This window comes from Ovis canadensis, chromosome 3, assembly GCF_042477335.2.
Source record: "Ovis canadensis isolate MfBH-ARS-UI-01 breed Bighorn chromosome 3, ARS-UI_OviCan_v2, whole genome shotgun sequence".
NCBI classification, from domain to species: Eukaryota; Metazoa; Chordata; class Mammalia; order Artiodactyla; family Bovidae; genus Ovis; species Ovis canadensis.
In genome coordinates, this window is record NC_091247.1 from 78,485,274 (window position 1) to 78,509,463 (window position 24,190).

At 45.4% G+C, this 24,190-nt stretch overlaps 1 protein-coding gene across 2 annotated transcripts in view; it reads right to left on the reverse strand.

Annotated features, from left to right (window-relative positions):
• The window catches only part of PRKCE (protein kinase C epsilon), a 546,536-nt gene that overhangs the window by 178,462 nt on the left and 343,884 nt on the right, over positions 1–24,190 (reverse strand). For both annotated transcript variants that reach the window (XM_069583410.1, XM_069583409.1), the window contains exons 5-9: positions 22,788–22,822; positions 21,354–21,439; positions 18,343–18,472; positions 4,588–4,730; positions 855–951 (exon numbers count right to left, since the gene is read on the reverse strand). In XM_069583410.1, the coding sequence (XP_069439511.1) occupies positions 855–951; positions 4,588–4,730; positions 18,343–18,472; positions 21,354–21,439; positions 22,788–22,822 (491 nt within the window). The remainder of the gene's footprint in view (positions 1–854; positions 952–4,587; positions 4,731–18,342; positions 18,473–21,353; positions 21,440–22,787; positions 22,823–24,190) is intronic.

Consider the following 24,190-nt stretch of genomic DNA (forward strand, 5'->3'; position numbering starts at 1 on the left):
CCACAGAGGGTTCTATGGCAAGGTTTCTAAGAATGGGGTCCCTAGGCCATAAGGGGTGACATCTTGCCCTTACCACTGACTTAGTTCCTGACCTTTGGGCAAAACTTTTTAACTCTCTGCCTTACACTTCTCACCCTGTAACCTGGGGACAGTAAGGGAGCATAGACAGAGAGTTGGCTTGAGTGTAGAATGAGGATAAGGAAGACAAAAGGGGCTATAGAACATCAAGGCACTATTGTTCTGACTTGTTAATAATTATCCCTGTTCCGCAGATACAAACATCCCTTGCCAGTGAGATCTGGTTCTGGTTACCAGAGGGGAAGTTCTAAAGTGTATATATCCCTCCTCAGTCTTGGCATCCTTGGATACTTGAAGAATTCAGAAACCTTTGATAACTTCCAGCATATTCTGATGGAGAAGGAGACATCCTGAGCTGAGCACTAGAGGGGAGTCAGGTGCGGAGCTGGCTTCTCGCAGGCTTTGCCAGCTTCACCTTACTATGCCCACCCACCCATCTCCAGACTCCTGCCCTGATCGCAACTTTTGGGTATGATGGTGAAGTTCAGGGAGGAAGGAAGTCAGATTCAACTCAACTGAGTGGTGCTGAGGGGGCTGGGAGCAGAGCTGGGCAGTGTGGTGAGAGAAGGGCTGTGCTCTCTGCCTCTCCTGCACGTGGAAGCTGGAAGATAGGCGAAAGAAAAGAACCGCAGCTCCCCATCTCTCTCACTTTTACCCTTGCCTGGGAGTGATGTCAGGGTGGCAGAGCCATTCAGTGCCACACTCTCAAGCCTTGGACTCCTTGGCCCTTGCAAGGACGGAGCTCAGAGGTAAAGAAGCAAATCTGAGGGTCTCACCTTGGTCACAGGGAGAGGTGGGGGCAGACTTGGATCGATCTTCCTCAGACGGTGAGCTTCCAGAAGCAGGCTGCGGGGACTCAGCACCAGCAATGAGCTAGAGAGAGGGAGAGAACGAGGGGAGAAAAGAGTCAGAAAGGAGATGGGGAGTTTCCCTAAAGTCAAAAGCATCAAGATACGATGCCAGGGGCTGTAGCAGTCCGTGGTGCACAGTAGCTTTTGCTGAATTGATCATCCAAAAGCAGAGACTCAAGGTTGTCAATTAAAGGAAAGAAAACAAGTGATGTCAGCTTGTTTAATTTTTATTCTACCCAAATACAACTGACCTTTCCAAGCAAAGCTCAACCTTACCCCTTTCATGAAACTTCTCTTGCCTACCCAAGCAATGGCAGTTATCTCATCCAGAGCAAGCTTGACAGCTGCTTGGTATTTATTCCCTACCTTGTTCAGCTTTATTTAATTTGGGATCTCTACTCAGGTAGCCTGTAGGTTCTCTGAAGGCTAAGAGCCTCTCTAGTATTTGTATTGCTCCTGGGGATTGCACAGAGTGATACACATAACAGAAGCTCAATCAGCATCTTCAGATGTATCGATATTTGTTGGCAATCAGGAAATTTCTAGCCGGATGTCCTCCATGAAGTCTATTTCTTAGCATAGATGCTGGTATATTCATACTAAGTTCCGATTAAAGGCAGAAGTTTGCACTCAAGAGATCACAAGCACTTCTGTTCCCCTTTACTCTTGATCTACTCACTGTGCACACACGTCATTCCTGGATGATCGGCTGCTTGCAAGGGACACTATGAAGGTAACTCAGGCTCCAGAAAGCCTGATGCTCCCACATAGAAGCTCCCTCAGCTTCTGGCCAAGGGTACTGGTCTCCCATTCTCTCGTACTAACTCAAGGTACTACTTGGTTTGCTTGACTTTTTCCAGCTTTTGCATCAGAAGCAACACAGCAATAAAACTGTCAGGACTGAAGTCTCTTAGTCTCTGACTCTGCTCCTTCCTTATTTTCTCCATGTTGGCTTCTTAGCAGCAGGATCTCCCAAATCCAAGACAGACAGACAATGCCTGGTTACTCTCGTTACAGGCCATATAAATACAGGGGAGGGGGCAGGTATTGAGTTTTCTCTGAAATGTTCCATGACAGTAAAGATTCCAACTCAGTTTACTTCTCAGTTCAGTCACTCAGTCGTGTCCGACTCCTTGCAACCCCATGAACTGTAGCACGCCAGACTTCCCTGTCCATCACCAACTCCTGGAGTCCACCTAAACCCATGTCCATTGAGTCGATGATGCCATCCAACCATCTCATCCTCTATCGTCCCCTTCTTCTCCTGCCCGCAGTCTTTCCCAGCATCAGGGTCTTTTCAAATGAGTCAGCTCTTCACATCAGGTGGCCAGAGTATCAGAGTTTCAGCTTCAACATCAGTCCTTCCAATGAACACCCAGGACTGATCTCCTTTAGGATGGACTGGTTGGATCTTCTTGCAGTCCAAGGGACTCTCAAGAGTCTTCTCCAACACCACAGTTCAAAAGCATCAATTCTTCGGTGCTCAGCTTTCTTTATAGTCCAACTCTCACATCCATACATGACTACTGGAAAAACCATAGCCTTGACTAGACAAACCTTTGTTGACAAAAGCAATGTCTCTGCTTTTTAATATGCTATCTAGGTTGGTCATAACTTTCCTTCCAAAGAGTAAGCGTCTTTTAATTTCATTGCTGCAATCACCATCTGCAGTGATTTTGGAGCCCCCCAAAATAAAGTCTGCCACTGTTTCCACAGTTTCCCCATCTGTTTGCCATGAAGTGATGGGACTGGATACCATGATCCTAGTTTTCTGAATGTTGAGCTTTAAGCCAACTTTTTCACTCTCCTTTTTCACTTTCATCAAGAGGCTCTTTAGTTCTTTGCTTTCTGCCATAAGGGTGGTGTCATCTGCATATCTGAGGTTATTGATATTTCTCCTGGCAATCTGGATTCCAGCTTGTGCTTCCTCCAGCCCAGCGTTTCTTATGATATACTCTGCATATAAGTTAAATAAGCAGGGTGACAACATACAGCCTTGACATACTCCTTTTCGTATTTGGAACCAGTCTGTTGTTCCATGTCCAGTTCTAACTGTTGCTTCCTGACCTGCATATAGGTTTCTCAAGAGGCAGGTCAGGTGGTCTGATATTCCATCTCTTTCAGAATTTCCCATAGTTTATTGTGATCGACACAGTCAAAGGCTTTGGCATAGTCAATCAAGCAGAAATAGGTGTTTTTCTGAAACTCTCTTGCTTTTTCGATGATTCAGCGGATGTTGGCAATTTGATTTCTGGTTCCTCTGCCTTTTCTAAAGCCAGCTTACTTCAGGCAAGGAACAAACTCATGTCTGCTGAACAGGACTCTCTGTGGAGCCGTGCACGCGTGTGTTCAGCACCGCCGTCACAGGGTGTTTGTCTAACCTGCCTTCGGGGTGGGGCCTCAGCATTAGGGGTGCTGACCTTCTGCTTGTAGCTTCAATGTCCTGGGTCAATAACCGAAGTCCTGCTTCTACCAGTGGGACTGTCGAGAGCTGAGAAGGGCCACCAGAAGCACCAAATCTCACGTTAGTCATGAGGAGAGGGTGTGTTTTACTCGAAACCTTACAAAATAGCTTTGTTTATTGGAAAAGTAAAGAAGAAAATGCTTAAAAAGATGGAAACAACCCAAACCTTCCCATTCAAGGGAAAAGCCTCCTCTGAGAGGCAGCAGGGAAAAGGTATGGGCAGCTTCTAGAACAAGAAGGGAAACACAAAGTCCTTCAGAAAGTATTTCAAGGGACAACATTTTTAGGGACAACATTTAGGAGCTAATACTGTCGAGGCAACCAGAGTCAGGCTTGTTTTTTAGTTAAAAAAAAAAAAAAATATATATATATATATATATATATACACACACACACTGGGCAATGAGAGCCACTTGCCCATGCCAACCTACCAGGATTTCTTGCCCAGTTAACATGGTTCCCATTTTTTCATTAACTTACTCTTTCAGAGCCCTCTTACATTTTTTAGGCTAGGAGCCAAGGCTAGGACGAGCCTTCAAACAAAATGCTAGAGATATCTTTAGCTCTGTTTACATCTGCGGGGCCTGATTCACCAACATAACATTATAGCAAATGGATCTTTTCCTACTGACATTCGGAATGTCACACAGATAGAGACAGGGCTTTGGTCACCAAAGACAGGCCCAGATGTTTCATGTCGTGGGACATTAACAATATTCCTCGGGCAGCCAAGTGCCAGCACTATCACAAATCTTCTTGGCTTGCTCCCTAGAAAGAAATGTGTTTCTAGCTCTTCATCCATTTATCCTCATTATAGTGATACCAGAGGCAAAGTTCAAATGTGAACATTGCTCTCATGCCAGGTTTGGAGGCAGATAAGGCTACTTCCCTGTCTAGAATTGAATATTTTCTGGAGGGAATTCCAGAATCCTCACCTCGAAGGTGATGATGTAGCCCTAGGAAACACAACACTTGAGACTTGCTTGGCTTTTCCTCACCTCTGGAATCGACGAAGGAGACTTCTGCGTTCCCTGCATGACTCTTTCTTCTTTGTGTTCTTTAAGCACATGTTGTTTCAAGTCCAGTGTCTCAACCCAGCAGTCTCAGAACTATACTCCAAGGGACTCTCAGGAAGTCAGCATGGAGAAGCCGGCTCATATGGAGCTCCAGAAACATCACCCAAGAACCACTTACCTTTTTCCTCCTCTGGCCACTATTGGTGATCTTGTCTGGAGTAACACCCAGGTCAGCCAACACTTTAGCGATACCCCTGGCATCCACGCCACAGTTGGGAGCCACGTTGGTCTCACAGCGCCGGTGAACGTTCATCTTGCAGACTGTAAGGAGACACGGAGGAGAGGCTTCCAAAGGGTCATGGCCTAAAATGTTACCTTATTGTGCTCTGATTGTAAAAGGAACACACGTTCACTTGTTAGAATTTGGAAAATGCAGGAAGACAAAAAAAGAAAAATTAAAAAATCACCCATCATCCCCTCACACAGATCTAAAATCAGCCACCTCATGGAGATAATCAGGTTATGGATGAATAAAAATCACACTGAAATTTCCTTTCAGGGAGCAGAACACTGACTATAGAATTTAATTGGTTTCTCTGAAGAAAGTTCATTTAGATGCTGAACCTAAATGGGTCCCCTGTATACAGTGCACTATATTACTCCACTGTAATGTGGGAATGGTCCCAAGAGAAGAACACTCACAGTAGACAGCCTCTAAAGAAACTCATCTCTAAAAATGAGGAGCCTGAGTAAGGTGACCTCCAAGGTCCCCTTCAAATCCAAAATCTGGATTCGAAGGAACAAAGGCCATGCTTGAATTTTGTCTTTTGCTTTATCTGGATCACTTAAGCTGACCTTGGTGCAGGACACCCAAGGTGAAAACATTAACTGTTTTGGTCTCCAGTCCAGTATGTGAGGAGCTTGGAAGTTGTTGCTCTGTCCTAATGAGTAAAAAGCTCAACAAACTGGAAAATCAACAAGTCTTCTTAAGATTTAACAGAGAAGTAACATCACAGGGCAAACTGCTGCCCTGTGGGAGAGACAGATATGAATCTTAACAGTGGAACAGAAACTCCCAAGTAGCAACCCAGAGGAAAAGCAGCACAGGGTAGGGAAGCCTGCACTAAATGGTGAGCCGCTGGGGTCCCAGAGTGGACGATCTGTCAGAGACTCTAGGCTGACCCCGTCATAGGGTCCCCCCCAGTTTTGTGACTTTTACCTCTAGTTGTTTGACCATGTTCTCACAGGGAATATTGGAGAAAGAAATCCCACATGCTGATCACAGGGAGACAGGGAAGGAATTTTGAAATACGGCAGAGCTCCCTGTTCTTAACAATGCTGGCTCTTAGAAGAAGCTATTTCATCAGAGATTAAACTACTGCAGCTTTATGAGATCCTAAGCAACCTAGGGGAAGGAAAATGCCCAACTCCAACCTGTGTTAGCTATCTTGTCCTACATAAGGTGGGGGAAACCCTGAGAAGCATGTATACAGCTCATAGCTCAGAGAAACAGGTTCACAGAAAGACTGAGATCCAATCTCAGAACTACAGAATGCCTCCGCTCCCCCAACACCTTAGCACCATGTTACTAAAGGCCTATTACTGCTGGTCCTGTTACTTGACATGTCATGTCTGACTATCCCTCTCTCATACACACAAATGTGAGGCATCTTAAAAGTTAAAAAACCAGTTTGAAGAGACAGGGCAAGAAGCAGAACCAGATTCAGACATGGCAGAGTTGCTGGAATAACCAGGCCAGGAATTTAAAACAACTATGATTAATATGCTAAGGGTGTGTGTCAATAGAAATTTTTAAAACAGAAAAACAAAAGGAGAAATACTGGAAAAAATATATAGAATATCTAAGAAATACAGAACAGTTGCAAAAGGTGTAACATGTGCATGGGAATACTAGCAGGAGGAAAAAAAAGGGAGAAATGAACAGAAAAATATTTGAAGTAAAAATGACTGAGAATGCCCTCAAAATAAATTCAGATACCAAACTACAGACCCAGGAAGCTTAGAGAACACCAACAAATGACAAGAAAGAACAGGATAAATGAAAAAGAACAAAACCAGGATCAAGCTACATCTAGGCATATCATATACAAGCTGCAGAAAATCAAACATAAAGAAAAATAATCTTGAAAGAAGTCAGAAGGAAATAACACCTTACCCAAAGGGAAGCATAGACAAGCATTACATCTGACTGCTCAGAAACCACATAAGCAAGAAGAGAGTAGAGTGAAATATTTAAAGTACAATAAATCCCCTTCACATGAACTAGCTCTGTTCCAAAAGCATGTTCATAAATCCAATTAAGTCCAACAAAGTTAGCCTAGGTACTCAACTAACACAACTGGCTATGTAACACTGTACTGTAATAGATTTATAATATTTGCTTATAAAAAACAAATATAAAAATAAAGAAAACATTTTTAATCTTATAGTGCAGTACCTTGTACTCTTGTAGTGCTATAGTACCTTGAAAAGTATAATAGTGAAGTACAATAGCTGGTGGTTCTTAGCAGTGACAGTCACATCAACATTGCTTTCACACTTGCTCCTAGACATCCTGGGCTTGAAATAAAGTTACTGTATACTGTACTCTATACAGTACACAAAAGCACCACACTTAGAGAGGAAGCACACACGTGACAATACATACCAGGCGTGTGACTAACTTACATGACTGGTCATGTGTACACACCTCCACATTTTTGAAAGTTAGCAACCTCAAGGTTCATATGTAGGGGACTTACTGTATTGAGAGGGGGAGAAGATGCAGAATTCTGTACCCTGTGAATTTATCCTTCAAAAGTGAAGGAGAAATAAAGACTTCCTCAGACAAACAAAAATTGAGGAACTTTATTGCCAATAGACCTGCCTTGCAAGAAGTGTTAAAAGAAGCTCTTCAGAAAGAAGGAAAATGCTATCAGGCATTTTCCTTCCTTCAGTCATCAGAAACTCAGATCTACATAAAGAAAGGAAGAGCATCAGAGAAGGAATAAGTGATGGTAAAATACAAACTTTTATTTTTTAAATTCCTACTTGATCTAACAGATAAATTTTTAAGACAACAATAGCAACGATGTTTTCAATTATTACGCTTATGTATATCATATGTATGGATAATATATGCTTATGTATAAGTGAAATGAATGACAACAATGATACGAGGAGTAGGGCAGAAGAATGAGAATTCCTTTGTTATCATAAGGTATTAATACTTGCACCTGGGGCTTCCCAGGTGGCACTAGCAGTAAGGAACCTGCCTGCCGGTGCAGGAGACATAAGAGATGCTGCTTTGATCCCTGGGTCAGGTAGATCCCCTGAAGGAGGAAATGGCAACCCACTCCACTGTTCTTACCTGGAGAACCCCATGAACAGAGGAACCTGGCGGGGTACAGTCCATGGGGTTGCAAAGAGTCGGACACGACTAAAGCAACTTAGCACACATGCAATCCTTGCACTATCTGTGAAGTATTAGAGCATTATTTGAAAGTGGACTTGGGTTAGTTGTCAGCGTATATTGCAAACTCTAGGGCAACCAGGAAGAATGGATATGCCAAGAGAAAAAATGGAATCTTATAAATTGTTCAATTAAAACCACGAAAGGTGGAAAAATGTGAACGACAAAAACAGAAAAAAAGGGCAAGGGCATCAAATGGAAAACAGTAACAAAAAAGACGGTTATTAATCCAAACATATTGAAAACCACGTTAAATGGCAATGGTCTAAATACACTGAGTAGAAGACAGAGATTGTCAGGGTGGATCAAAAAAGAAAACCTAGTACATATTACCTAGAATAAACACACTTTAAATATGTAAGATACATATAGATTAAAATTAATGTATGGAGACAGATACGTCATGCTAATGCTAATTAAAAGAACGCAGGAATAGCTACATTAATTTCTAATAGAGTAGACTCAGAGCAAGGGAAGTTATCAGAGATATCTAAGGCACAACAAGGGAACAATTCTCCAATAAGACATTAAAATCACACTCCTGGTACTTACTCAAATGAGTTGAAGATGTAGGTCTACACAAAAACCAGCACACGGATGTGTACAACAGCTTTATTCACAATTATGAAAACTTCAGAGCAACTAAGATGTCCTTCAGGAGCTGAACAGCTAAACTGCGGTATACGCATATAACTGAATATTTGTCAGTACTAAAAATACATTAGCTATTAAACCAAGAAAAGACATAAAAGAACCTGAATTGCATATTACTAAGTGAAAGAAGCCAACCTGAAAAAAAAAACCTATACATTGCATATAGCTCTTACTACATGACGTCCTCCTCCATGACAGGAAGGCACAACTGCGGAGTCGTAAAAGGATCAGGGACTGTCAGTGGCTGCAGGGGAGGCAGGGAAGAGTAAATAGCCAAAGCACAGAGGATTCTCAGGGCAGTGAAACTACTGTGTATAAATACTATAAGGATGGATACACCATGTTGTACATTTGTCCAAACCCACAGGATGTCTAGTACAAAGAGCGATCCCTAATGTAAACGGAGGGATAATGATGCGTCAATGCAAGTTCATTGATTTAACAAATGTATCACTCTGGTGTGGATACTGATAGTGAGGAAGGCTGTCTGCGGGCGAGGGTACGAGGGTATGCCAGAAATCTTTGTACTTGCTCCTCAAGTTTGCTCTGACCCTAAAACTACCCCAAAAGCTAAAGTCTATTTTAACACACACACACACACACTCTTCTGGAATAAAATCAGGCAGGATGACCAGACCTCAGGGTTCTGCACTACCTGACCACTGACCTGGAGGAGGGACAGCACTGACCCTACTCTCCTGCATCCAACCCAGGCTTGAAGAGCTCAAGTAAATTATGTGGCTGAAGATGCCCGCAGAGCCAAAGGCAGAAATATGGGGGTGGGGAAGCATGTGTGCTGATGGGAGGGGAGCTTTCTCAGGCAATATAAACAAAAAGAAAGCTCCACCACAGCCTGGCCATGGTGCTGCCTGCATTAATTGAGTTTTTACTAAAAATGCTCAAAAATCCTCAGACCCATGCCAGACTCCAGGCAACAGCACTCCGAATTCTCTGTCCCACTGCCCTTGGCAAAGCTACCCTCTGATACTCAGCTCAGCTCATCTGCACCTGTCCACCCATCCCATCGCATACAAGTTCTCTTCCGTCTCTTCTTGAGGTGACAGAATAGACAAGCATGAAGCAACCGAATGAAGAGAATTTCGTTGCACGGGTAGTTTATCTATGTGATTTAGCTGCTGGCGCCCTCTGGTGTTGTAACACCAACCTGTCCATCCTAATGAAACAAATTCGCTCAGGTTGACTGGTCAGCAAAACAAGAAAGATATTTGGGGACTTCATTTATCGTTACAAAAAATCTGTTATTTATTTGGGAGAACTGTGTAGTTGTCTTAATATGTAAGGTTAAAAAAAAAACCCCAGTGACGTGTCAGTTAACATGAACCACATGAAAAAGAGACTTTGAAAGAGCTTTGAAAATTCTGGAAACACAAGGGTAAAGCTGGCTGAGAGAAGAGAATTTGACATAATTTAAGCAGCCACAGTGCGGTTCCTGGAAGCTGGAAGTAACATCTGGAGGCCGCAGGTCAGGAAGAGAAAGTAAGTGCTAGAAGCAAAGAAACGTGAAGCTCATTTATAATAATGCAAGGCAGACAAACCAGTTGAATCACCCCCTTCTCTCCCTCATCCAGACTGGTGAGCACCCAGACGCCAGTCCCCTGAGGATTCCCATTCTAGGCTGCTTCATATTGTTCATGCTTTAACCGCTTCACCGGGATGAGCTGCACTGCTGGGGCTCTTCAAAATGGAAGATCATTATTCTGCTTCTGCCCAGTGTCTCATCACACATTTGCTGAGCTCCTACTCTGCGCTATAGGCGGTGCTGTTCTCAGGACAGACGGGGGCTGGGGCATGCTGACCTTCATTCTCGTTTCCATGTTTCCACCCTTTCCATAGCTGAGATTAAAGCCGGTGTTGCAGTGGGGTGGGTTATGCTGTTGGGAATCCTCCCAAAGCAGGCAGAAGACCTTGTGAGAGAAAGCGACAAAGGGAGCCCGGCAGGCCTAAGCGTCCTCCAGAAATCTCTTTACATGAGGGTCATCTGGCCCTTGTAGGTGAGCCAGAGCAGTGGTTCAATAGCATAGCAGGTTACAGCCAGCCACACCACGCTCAGGGGCAAAACACACACAACTGTGAGCAGGAAGTTGTGTGCTTGTGTCATGGAGGCTGGCAGGGGTGGGAGAGTGCTTGATGCAGAGTCCTGGGCAGGAGACAAGAATGGGAGTAGCAAATGTACACAAAAGGGCTCAAAAGGAGCCAGAAAATTGTTAGTAGAGGTTAGGGCTGGAAACAGACATGGTAAGAGAATATAACAGACTGTAACATTTTTATACATATACTTACGTCTTGCTAGAATCTTTCATAGTGAGAATTATTTGTGTATTATTTGTGTTTTTTTTTAATTCTAAAAATACAAATAAAAGTTGAAGATATGACAAGGAAAAGTGAAAGTCGCCCAGTTGTGTCCAACTCTTTGTGACCCCATGGGCTATACAGTCCATGGAATGCTCCAGGCCAGAATACTGGAGTGGGTAGCATTTCCCTTCTCCAGGGGATCTTCCCAAGCCAGGGATCCAACCCAGGTCTCCCGCACTGCAGGCGGATTCTTTACCAGCTGAGCCACCAGGGAAACCCTATGACAAGGAAACTGTTTGTTAAAAAATAATAGTAAAGGGCTGATATTTTCAAAACTGATGAGAATAAAAATCCTTTTTCCTAACTTTACTGTTTTGTTTTTTTAATATCCACTTTTTTTTAATGGAAGGAAGGAAGAAAGGAAGGGAAGGGAAGGGAGCGAGAAAACCTTCCCTTCCTCCTATCTTTGTGGCTCCTATGGCCACTTTTCATTACTTTCATTATAATTCTCAGAAGGTGGGTATGCAGTTGGAGTTAAAAGGAAGCCCAGGGTCGCCTAACCAGGGGGCCTCCCTGCAACTACCCAGCCCAAGCAGTGGCAGAACCAGCACAGATCAGTTCCCTAGACTCCTAATCTGGGATCTTCACTGCTTCCAGCTCTCTGCCTAGGGGGTTTGCCCCTAAATAGATGGCCTGTTCTTTATTACCTGCAGGAACGGGAGTGACTCTCTCCCCCTTAGTCCACAAAAGCAGCCTTGGCTCACAGCTGCTATTAGGATAGGATCTCAGAGAGAGTCAAGAAGCCAGGAAGGAGACTCTTCAGGACTCTCCAGACCAGACCTTTTCCAACTGTACCTCATTCCCTACCTTGGCACAGAGCTGCAGTCAGGGTGGACAGGCAGGAGCAGGGGGCTCACCCCAGAGGAGAACAGGAAAGCCAGGGCTGCTGCAGGTGCTGCAGGGCAGACTGAATTGTGTAAAGAGGTCTGGCTTTCTGTTAAACTGACCCAGATGCTGGGGGATGTCAAGAAAGCTGTGCTGGAGACATGTGAGCTAACAGGCAGAAGAAAAGTGGGGGGCGGGGGAGTGGTGGCCGGGGCAGGTGAGAACCCCACATCTTCTTTAGAGAAGGAAACAAAAATCATAAGGTATTGGGAGTCTTTACCTCTGGGGAAACTGACTCCACAAGTCAATGGAGAAATAAAGCACATGTGAGAGGACCCTGGAGGCACTCACTGTGCAGGTGAAGGTCAGGTCAAGGAAGCAGCAGGCTTAAAATGAAAAGAATAAAAAGAGTTCAAGGGCCTCAGTGACGCTAGTATTTGAACATCTGAAGCTAATTTTTGCACAGGCTAATAGTGGCTGAGGTGCTCAGACAGACCCTCAGTGAGTCTATGGAGAGGTACAGCGCAACTGTGCCAGCACTTAAATCATAAGATAAAGGACAGGAGGAAGTCCCCTGGTGGTCCAGTGGTTAGGACTCTGCACTTTCACTGCCAAAGGCACAGGTTCAATCCCTGGTTGAGAAGCTAGGACCCCGCTAGGTGACCAAAAAAAAAAAAGACAGCAATGAAATATCCTGCCTAGTGCTGGTGTCTTTCTACCCTGATAAAGGAGCTCAGTTTCTCAAACACAGCCTGTGAGCACTCTCCAAGCGTCTGGCCCCTCTGGGCTGCGGGAGGGAGGAGGCAGCCTCGAGGGTGGTGGTGGGTTCCCACGGGTCCCTGGTTTTACCCCTCTGTGCGCACTGGTCTCCATCCCCGCCAGTAAAAGGGGGTAGTGATGCTCTCTCTCCCTGGCTGACAGAGGGACAGTCTCTGGAAGAGTATATCCACCACCCTTGAACCCATGTGGCTCAGGCAACTTCAGGCTGAAGGGAGAGTGACCAGGACCATCTCATGGATTCTTCACTATAGATGCAAGCTTGAGAAAAACCCACTTCATTGAAAACACCTAAACGTTTTATCCTCAGGAGTGGGATGGGCAACAAAGCTGAAGCCACAGACCAGCAGGTCAAGTGGCTTGTATCCCACCATGACCAGGGGATGGGGGCTCCAGCCCAGGAGGCCAAGCCAGCCTGATTCAACAAAGGTGAAGACCTGAAGGAGTCTCCATAGATAGGAGAGGGTGTGGATCACAGACCAGAGGCAGTGCAGGAGCCAGCTGCCTGGGTTTAACTCCAGCTCCCTGGGGACTTGCTCTGAGCCCCCAGGCAGGTCAGGAATTTTTGATTTCTTTTTCTTAGCAATCAAAGGAGTGGAACCAGACTTAGACCCAGGTAAGAGGGGCCCCTGCCTAGGACCCTCCCAGCCTCTTCTGGCTATCGCCCTCTCCACAGGATAAGGGGCCTGCAGGGACAAATAGACTTGAGGCTGAAAAACGATAAAAAGCGAGAAGAAAACATAGGGGATTGGGGGCCAGTGAAACTACTCTGTATGATACTGTAAGGGCAGATACATGTCATTAAACATCTGTCAAAACCCACAGAGTGTCCAACACCAAGAGTGCAATTAATGTAAATTATGGATATTGGGTGACTGTGATATGTCAGTGTAAGCTCAGCAACTGTTTAACAAATGCATCTCTCTGGTGGGGGATGTTGATGGTGGGAGAGGCTGGGTATATGTGGGGGCAGGCTATATACAGGAAATCTCTGTATCTTCTGCTCAGTTTTACTGTGAATCTAAAAACTAAATTGAAAGAGGGAGAAAAGTGCAGCAGGAGGAGAAAAGGAGCAAGAGGGGAAAGGCCAAGTCATGGTAACAGAGGATAGGACAGGAGTATCTGTAAACCTTTGTTGGGGCCCTAAGTTCTGAATTGCCTCTACCCTCTCATCTCTGTGTAGCCTGTTCCTCTCATGTCCCGCTGGGCTCCAGTGACCAGGAATCCTCACTTGAGGCAGCCTCATTCTCCCCATCCTTTACTTGAGCAGGCTTGGGGTGCTTCCTGCCAAAACAGAGCTGAACACACTGTTCCCCAACCTTGCCTTCTCCCGGGGTCATTCAGGGACCCACGGCCCTGGCAGCCACATCTGGGTGTCTGGGCTGCCTCTAAGTTATCAATATTTATGAGATGATGGTGTCTTCATTTAGAGTCCCTAGATAGATCAATAATTAATAGAGTTACTTAAAACCAGACATGGCCTCATCAGAGTCCCATCCAAAGCAGGCGCTCTGCTTCCTGGCAACCACTACTCCACTCTCCAAAAGCTGAGAGCATTCGAGACTCCTGCTGTACTGCTTTATTTCTCTTCTTTTTGTTTCCATGTTACCTAATGGCAAAAAGGATTTTGGACAGGCCCTGTTTCTTTCAGGTCACTGCTGAAATTCTAGAAAGGGAAAGGACATCTGGGAAGCTCACACAGAACATAAGATGTGCCAGTGGCCAGCACTTCCTCCTGTCCCGTTCATCCTCACTTCTTATGACGCTATTTCCAACCCTCCTTGTGCCTTCCACACCCCCGCTTACTTCTCACCTCAACTGAAAAGGATCTGCTATTTCAGAAGTAAGGGAACTCTCTCTCTCCGCTGCCCCACACTGTAACTCAGAAATCTGGCCAATGTCTATATTGATCAAAGTTGGGGAAATTAACAAGGGTTAGCTAATAAAATGAAATGGTGTGCTATTTATTGTCTTTTATCACTGATAACACTCTAATTAATGCCATCACTACCTAATCTTCTTTGTTATCAACATCAGAAACAGAGTAATTAAAAAGACTTTTCTGCTCTCATGTTAGAAGTGCTGCAGTCTGGGGTTGTCTTTTATCTGCTGACCTTTTTTTTTAATTGTTGGAGCATAGTTGCTTTACAATGTCCTGCTTGCAATGTGGTACAGCAAAGTGAAGTAGCCATACATATATGTGTTAGTTGCTCAGTCGTGTCCAACTCTTTGCAAACCCATGGACTGTAGCCTGCCAGGCTCCTCTGACCATGGGATTTCCCAGGCAAGAATACTGGAGTAGGTGGCCATTCCCTTCTCCAGGGGATCTTCCCAACCCAGGGATCGAACCTGAGTCTCCTGCATTGCAGGCAGATTCTTTACAGTCTGAGCTACCTGGAAAGCTGTATACATACATCCCCTCTTTTTTTGGATTTCCTTCCCATTTAGGTCACCACAGAGTTTCAAGTAGTGTTCCCTGCGCTATAAAGTAGTTCTCCTTAGTGATCTATTTTATACATAAATGCTGGAGAGGGTGTGAGAGCAGGGAATCCTCTTACACTGTAGGTGAAAGAAAGTGAAGTAGCTCAGTCATGTCCGACTCTTCGCGACCCCATGGACTGTAGCCTACAGGCTCCTCCGTCCATGGGATTTTCCAGGCAAGAATACTGGAGTGGGTTGCCATTTCCTTCTCCAGGAGATCTTCCCGACCTAGGGATTGAACCCGGGTGTCCCACATTGTAGGCAGACGCTTTACCATCTGAGCCACCAGGGAAGTAGGAAAGTAAATTAATACAGCCACTATGGAGAACAGTAAGGCGTTTCCTTTAGAAACTTAATTTAAAAAGGAACTTATTTTTAACTGCAGTGCCCTCAAAAGATTCGGAACTTAAATGACCATTCTGCCAGTCATCTCCTCCTGGACCCCCTTCCCTGACACAGGACATGTATCTCTACGCAGGCCTGGCTTTGAGTCTTTCCCTTCACCAGGAAGAGGGGTGTCCATCTCTCTATCCCTGTTCTATCAAGAATCCCCTGTCTCTCCTGGATCATTAATGGTCTCTTTTTCCACTGTCTTTTTTCTGATTATATAAAATATCCTGAAAATACTTCACCTTCTGTTTTCACTCCAGCCTCTGCACTTGGGTGACCATCCCCACCAAGACAGCTCCTGCTGAGTGCACTAGTGATCTCCTTATTGTTAAATCCAACCCCATGTTCCACCTTTTTTTTTTTTCAGTTTTATTGAAGCATAACTGACCTACAGTACCATGCTGGTTACCGGTGCACAAACATAATGATTCAATATTTCTGTACATTAAAAAATGAGCACCACAGTAAGTCTAGTTACCATCTGTCACCATACAGAGATGCTACAGTATTAGTCAGTCTGTGCCCCATGTTGCACATTTCATCTCTGTAACTTTCATTTTGTATCTTAATCTCCCTCATCCCCCATCCACCTCCCCTCCAGCAACCACCTGTTTGTTCTCTGTATCTGTGAGTCTGTTTCTGTTTTATGTATTGTGGTGCTGGAGAAGACTCTTGAAAGTCCCTTGGACTGCAAGGAGATCAAACCAGTCAATCCTAAAGGAAATCAACCCTGAATATTCATTGGAAGGACTGATGCTAAAGCTGAAGCTCCAATACTTTGGCCACCCGATGTGAAGAGCCGACTCCCTGGAAAAGACCTTGATGCTGGAAAAGATTAAAGCCAAAAGGAGAAGAGGGCGGCAGAGGATGAGATGGTTAGACAGCATCACTGACTCAGTGGACATGAATTTGAGCAAGCTCAGGGAGATAGTTAAGGACAGGGAAACCTGGCGTGCAGCAGTTCATGGGGTCACAAAGAGTTGGATGCAACTTAGCAGCTGAACAACAATAACAAGAAGATTCTATGCACTATTTGTCTTTCCCAATCTGACTTATTTAACTAAGCATAATACCTCTAGTTCTACTCATGTTGTCACAAATGTCAAGATTTAATTAATTTTTATGGCTGAGTACTACTCCACTGCGCACACGTATGTGTGGGTGTGCATGCGCACAACACCTCTTCTTTACCCATCCATCTGTTGATGGATACTTAGGTTGCTTCCATATTTTGGCTATTGTAAACATATTGCAATGAACACAGGGGGTATGCGTATCTTTTCAAAGTAGTGTTTCTATTTCTTCAGGAAAATAGCCAGAAGTGGAGTTGCTGGATCGTATGATAGTTCTATTTTCCCATGTTGTACTTTTTACTTTAAATAACTTTTTGGAAGCATTTGGCACTATCCATCACTCCCTGTTTAAATTTTTTAAAAAGTACTTTCAGTTCTTTTGGCTTCTATGATTCCACTCCTTGCCACTTTCCCTCCTATCTCTGAAGCCCTTCCCTCAGAGCGTGCAGTTCCTTTGCACACTCATCCTAGGATGCTGATACCCTACCTCGTCCCCAGATTCCCAAGGTGTCTTCTTTCTTCACTCAAGGTACTTATCCTGGGGATGACATCTACTTTATAGGTTAACTACTACTCAAACACTGACAAATCCAAATCTAAGTGCTCCATCTAGACGCCTTTCCTGAGTTTCAGTGAGAATTTCCAACAGTCAGACAGCTTCATGTACTTTCCACTGGTGCCTCAAAGTTGACACGTCCCCAGCTCAACTCCACCATCCCTGCCTCCAGCCCTGCCCTCCCTCATGGGTTTCCACCATCCTCCCAGTTGGATCTGATCACTACAGACAATAAATCACTCATCAGCACCTCTTAGGTTATTTCCCTTCTCTGTTCCCAGTACAGCCAATACCTTATTTCCAATCTTCATAATTTCTCACTGGGATCCTTTCAGTGACCAATTGGTTCACAGCTTCAATTTCCTTCTTTAGCTCTTTCTCTAATATTTCCACAATGGGAATTTATTAATGATGCATTCAGTAATAATAAAATAATGTTTTTAATAACAAACTAATTTCATAGTTTAATACCTTTTCATTTTTAAGCTTAAATTTACTTAATAAAATTTTAATATTTAATAAAATAATAAAAAATTGTTTATAAATAGTGTCTGTGAGGTATTCCTGGCCAATAGTTCATGGTTGTCCAACTCTGTGAGCAAGTTGGCCTAGCTTGTGACCCTGGACTTCTATCAGACCCCAGAGTGTGAACCCACCTCCCCATATTATGTGGTGTTCCCTGTGTCACTTAGGACACTCATTTGAGCAGAAGTCAATTCAAAGGCAGAACAGCAGGAAATAAAGGAGGAAACTCAGACCCAGAGGTCAAGGTTCAAACCCCACTTCTGCTCACGAGCTACCTGGAGAGGTTAAATTAGTCTCTGAGCCTATTTCCTCACGGGGACCAGAAGGATAATGTAACATCCATCACAGGTCTATGAAGGAGCAATCTGTCTTACGTGACAGCATTTTAGCAGGGGTTTTTCTGAAAGTAAACTAGGAACCACGGATGGTGACAGAAAAAATGTCTATGACTTATTTCACAGTCTGACTCCAAACACTTTTCTTCCCTTCTACTCCAGTGTATCTTTCCCTTAATTTTTTCCTGTACTTTTTCAGACTCATCTTGCGGTCCCAGCTTGTTCACTGTCTTAAAAGGTGGAGTCACACTTCCTCTCTTCTGATTCCCTCTATGGAGTCCGCTGGAAGGCCTCTGCACAGAGACTGCCTGGCAAATGCTCAGAGTAACTAACAACGGCTTAGCAAGGGCTTGGGCCCAGTCCTTTGGTCAGCCCTGGAGAGCACTCTCGAGGCTCCAAGAAGAGTCTTTAAGTGGAGGGACAGCAGGGGCTCGGGTGCAGGGGGTAGGAGCAGCAGGACCCAGCGCCTTACCTTTGCACTGCAGACCCTGCCGCAAGAGGCCCCAGAGCAAGGAGCCGCAGTGGTCGCAGAAGGTGGGGACCTTGTAGTTGTGGATCCCGAACTTGTGAGGCATGTTGACACTGAACCGCTGGGAGCCCACCTGCAGGGATGGCAAATCACAGGGTCAAAGCCAAGCTCCTTGCTCTGAAGCTTCCCTGGGAACATGGTGAAGACAGCCTTCCTCCCAGGGCCCTGACCCCACTTTCTCTGTGGACTCTGATCCCCTACCAGTCCCATCCAGGACTCCAGACCTCCAAATCCCCTGGCACATAGCCCACAATCTGGACCTCACATTTTGGCCTCGAAGAGTTGTCATTAGGAGACAGGGTTGTGGGATCAATGAGACCCCGAGGGCAGAAGAGGCAGGAAACATATTATTGTAGGTACTGCAGACATGCTGGGTCGATACTAAGGGGAGAGTCATGGTCTCCCAGGACTGGCCCCAGAGGGATGAGGTGGCAACCAAGGTAAAGAGGTAGGGAAGCATCCCAGGTGGCTAGGAGGTCTGTGGGGGTGGGAGAGCTGTGTGACCCTCAGCTGCAGCCACTAAGGACTCCAAAGTATCAGACGATGGTGAGTGAGAATGATGACACACACACAAGACTGTGCTGCAGGATCAGAGGGCCTGCGAGCATCCAGGAAGGCAGCACAGGTGTAGTTCAGACGCACACAGCACTCAGAGGAAAATACAGCAACAGAGGGGTGAGCAAGCCCAACAGAAAGGACTCAGTGAGGGAGAAAAGGGAGAGAGAGAGAATCAGAAGATTAAAGCCACAGAGGAAGAGAAGGAAGGAAGATAACACAGAGAGAGAGCATTCTTGGTTGGTTGGGGAACGGCAAGAATCCTAAGTGTGAGCACAGAGACACAAGACAGGATGAGGGCATCGGCCAAGCGCTTGTGGCCAAAGTTCCGGGGAGCCCACTGGCAGAGCCCCCTTTTAACGGGAGGGCATTAGATGCTTGGTGTTTAGAGCCATGTGGGTGTGGGGTGTATATGTATGATGAGTGTGTACATGTCTCACACTTCGGGTGGTTACACAAAAGAGTGAAATTGAAGGTTCGTCCCCCGAGGGCTGTGCCCGGCAGAGGGCACAGGCATTACCCCGATGGGCCAGGAATATAATAACTAAAAGAGACTGGGCTCAGGGAGCAGCAGGGCAGGCAACCAATCCCACTACACTAAGAACCCCCAATCAACCCCTGGCAATTAGTCTCCACTGGGACAGGTACCAAATTTGGGAACTCGCCTCATTGGTAACTTCTTTTTCAGTGCTCAATATGCCAGAAAATACAATCAGAAAAACTAGGTCACAGATTAAGCTGGGTTCTGTGCATTTCAAATGTCAACCCTCTAGCCTGCATGGCGTGAAGTCATAGGGTTTCCTTCCAAGAAGGTTTGAAAGAGGTTTAAACATCTGCAGAGGTTCACAATTGATAAAACTTATGAGATCATTTTTTAAAACCTTATTGAGACTTATGAGCTCCTTAAGAGCAGGAATCATGTATTTCTCTTTGTTTCTGTGGGTCATGGAGCAATCATCTGGCATACAGGAAGTGCTCAATAAATGCTCAATAAAACGTCCCTAAGAAGACAGACAGACACACAGCAAGGAGATTATTTTTTTCTTACATTTACTTAAAAAGATAATGAGAGTAACAGCATACTTATGGTTACGATCCTAGAACAGGAATCAGGACAGCCAGGTGACAGTGCCTTGCGATTTCCCACCATGACTGCAGAACCTCAGTAAACGACTTTGGTGCTTTGGGCTGCCTGCTTTCCAGGGACGTGGGATGCTCAGTCTAAGCCTCGTCCCTTCCTGCTTTCCAGAGATGGTGTGAAATCAGAAGGAGATGGAAGAGCTTTCCATAAAGATGCTTTGGGTGTTAAGGTGTTACTTTGTTGAATTGTTTTCAAGAAGCAGGTAGAAGACCCTGCTTCTTAAAAATAGAAGGGACTCCTTTTGGAAGCCTAATTATAAACCTATCTGATTGTAATCCCACCCAGGGTCTATCTCACACTAATGGCCTATGATTGTACGATATTTACTTATTTCACCAAGAATTAAAAGTATGTCTTTGGAATCAACTGTTTTGAACACAGATAACTCCTCTACTCACATTCACACCTGTCATTTTCTCGAAGAGGCTTTTTTTTTACTTCTGTTCGTGGATCCACTCTTCTCTCAATTACTCAGTTAAGAGAAACCTGGCTTCAAGTCAAATTTTCTTACTTCTTTACTCCTAACAACTTTTGTAACAGTCAGTCTGACACTAGTTTCTAAGATGAGGAGAACATAGCACAGTGGTCAAGGGCTCAGACTCTGGAACAGACTGGCTGGCGTTTTCACATACTGGGGTGTGAGGCTTAAGGCAAGTTAATTTGACCTCTCTATGCTTCTATTCTCTCTGTTGGAAACTGAAGATAGATCTCATTAAGGTTGTTATGGCTTTAAATAATATATGATAAAGTGCTTAAATCAGGGCACAGCCAGTACCCAGTGAATGTCAGCTATTGTTATTACTGTGGTTCTTCCAGCCTTTTAAGTGTTTCTTAGATTCGCTAATCCCACTCCATTCCTCCATCACCTCATAAAGATAAGGCTCCTGCTTATGTGTTCTGTCTCTCACTGTTTATGAGCTGTGTGGAGCCCTTGACATGTCAGTGAGTTCTTTCACTGTTTCGATGAGATAACGACATAAAATAACTCAAATTTTCCTCTGGGCTTTCTTCTGGGGACCATACAACCCTTGGCATCATATCCACACACACACAAGCCTGACTGTGAGCTGCACTCATTCTGTAGATTGTACCTCATGCCGGAAGGCTGTGGACAACTCCCTTCATTTTTGATCAACACAATGAAGAAAGCAACAGGACCTCAGAGAGATAAGGTTTTTCTTGAGGACCACAGAGGAGGCAGTGGAGGGTGGGGATGGCAGGGAAGAAAGCCCAGAATTTCAATGTTATAAATATTTACCTCGTCGGGAGTTTCCTGTTTCTTTAATCCAGCACACTTCGTAATTATGAGCTCATGGCATCTCTTGTGGACCACGCAAGTGCAGACTGCAAACAGCAAAACATGAGAGAGCTGAGCGACAAGCAGGGGAAGAAAGGTTCCGTCCCGGGATTCAATGAGGTTTCTGTGGAGGAGCGAGGGGAGCCCTGCCCCTTCTGTCTCCAACGCAGAGTCTTATGGTAATGCCCTACCTGAAGCCCTTTATGCAATCACTTCAAAGCACTCTGCCATCAGAGCCATTAGGGTTTCCTAAATGCTCTGCAGAAGAATGGACCATTTATATCCAAAGGGCATCAGCAGTTCTCTCTAGTTCCAGGACTACCAATCAATTTTCTTGCTTCTCTATGCCAGCGTCAGGAAGCAATCGCCCAGTCGTGAAGCACTGTCAACTCCCTGCGTTCCATTCAAGGTCCCACCAGGGCTGGCTGGGGTGGGAGGGAGGCCAGCAGCACGTGAGTGGCTGTTCTGTGACGCAGAAGTTCTCTAGCTCCTTGATCTGGATATACCTTTTGTGCCAAATTTAAAATTTTTCACTGTATGTAATACTTCCCCAAGAAATGGCTGACACTCTGTAGTGTCATGGGCCAGTGTGGGCAGTAGGTGATGCAAGGAATCTAAGAACCGTCACATGTGTAATCGCTTGTTCACACATCACCTCCAGGACACAGCCACATCCCACAGAAGCTACCCCAGGCCCAGGGGTGAGACTCAAGTCAACTAGCGGCTGGTCCCCCAGTTCCAACCACAGAGAAGCCTCAGCATGACCTCATTACATACTACCCTCCAGTTCTACATAACTTAACCTTGCATTTGCAGTCAATTAACTGGGGAATAAACAAACTCTCTCATACTTTCGAGCAACTGTTAAATGTTTAAGAGCTAATGATGATACAGAAGAGACAAAAAAAAAAAAAAAGAGAGAGAGAGAGAGAGGGAGAGAGAAAGAAACAGCAAGGACCATGAGTGAGACAGAATAAAACAAGCAGGGCAGGAAGCTTCTTCAGGGGGCTGGAGAGTGAGGAGCTAACAGAACACACAGAACCTGATTCAGGACACAGGGGGCCTCCAAAGGGCATCTTCCTGAAGCTTTCCATCTCATGGGGAAAGAAGAAGGTGCACCGAAAACACTGCACCAAAAGGCTGAGCCCCCTGGGCCACCTGCAGATGGTGGTCCCCACAGGCACTCCTATACATCTACTCCCACATAGATACAGTGGAGCGATGGCCAGGCAGGGACAAAAGAAAATCGGGGTCTCGCTTTGCAGAGAGAGAGCATGACCATGCAGGGCCTACAGGGCTCTGAGTCTCATCCAACCAGCCCCTGTTTCCACAGGCAGTCGTGATCTGAACTGACCTGTGGTTCCCAGGGATTTACTTCATACAACACGCTCTTACCTTGACATTGGTATCCCTGCTTTCCTATGACACCCCTGAAAAGAAGAACACAGCTCTTTAAGAAAATGAATTCCAGGAGGTCAAAAGCCACACAAAGCCACCCCATTCCGGCCACTGCCCACAGCGTACCAAATGCTGAGTGGAGTCCACTCAGCAGTGGGGTAGTAATCTCGCTCCCACTTGAAGGGTGCCTTAAAATGACTCCTTCTGAAGGCCATCAAGAACAGCCCCAGTGCTTGGAATGGGTGCAAGGTTTGGTCAGTGTTAGGGCTCAGTTTCCTATACAAACAGCCACTCCAGGGGCCCAGCTGTGTTTTGGAAAGCCCCAGAGACCCTGCTTGCTCTCCATGGGCCTCAAGTCATTGAGTGTGCCCTTCTTTGCAGACAGTTGTGGAGAAAGGTTCTCACTGGCAAGCATATTCCCTGAGCATTCCAGGAGTAGTCAAGATTTATGGGGCAGAGTGTGGCCAGGACTGGGATTTCAATCTACCACTGGGGTAAAGACCAACATCACAGATTCCTTCCATCACCAGCATGGGTCCCCTAGGGCAGGCTTAGGGTCAGCCTGGACACAGAACAATCCAGCCAGCCTGGCCTGAGCCCTGTGCTCAGGACACCACCACCAACTGGTCAGCTCCTTGCAGTGCCCAGTCCAGTGAGAGGAGCCAGCAGTCACTGGGGCTACAGCTAAGGGAACCCAGAGTTTGGTCATACTGGCCATGGGCTTAGAGGAGACCTGAATCTCTAGGGCTAAGCTTTCAGAACCTGTTCCCCAATTCTTGACCAAAATACAGAGATACAGGTCAGACGGCTGTCAGTCCCAGGAATAAGACGTGTCTGTGGATGGAGTTGGGTATTATTTCTGCTTTAATCAGATTGACTTTGCTCTAAACTGTGTCACCTTGGATGTCCATGCCAACCTCTGTGACTAGTTCCAGAACACCACAAGGATGAGACGAGGTGTTCCTGGACACCATGGGAATCCAGGGGGTCCTCAGAGTGCAATTTGAATGTTCCCCTTCTGCATTCATACTGCAGTATGGCCTTGCTCACTCTCCTCCATGGTATTGCCAACATGCGAACTCCACATCAGTTCCAGAGAGCTAAGAGAGGTGGCTAGGAAGGCTGAGCATGAGCTATTAGTTGTGCTCACCAGGGTGGAATCAGGTCTCTGACACATCCTAGCTGTAGGGCCATAGGCTGGTCTCATTTCTGAGCCTCAGCATTGTTGTTAGTGGAATGGTGTTCATAATACATAGCTCATAGGATGCTGGGAAGATTTAGAGATTTCCAGAGCCAAAGAGAAACCCTGACACAAGGTAGGTATTCATCAAAAGTTCCCCTCTAATCCCCAAGGCCAATATTCCTTGTCTTTCTCCACCTCCCAAAAAGGCCTACTACTT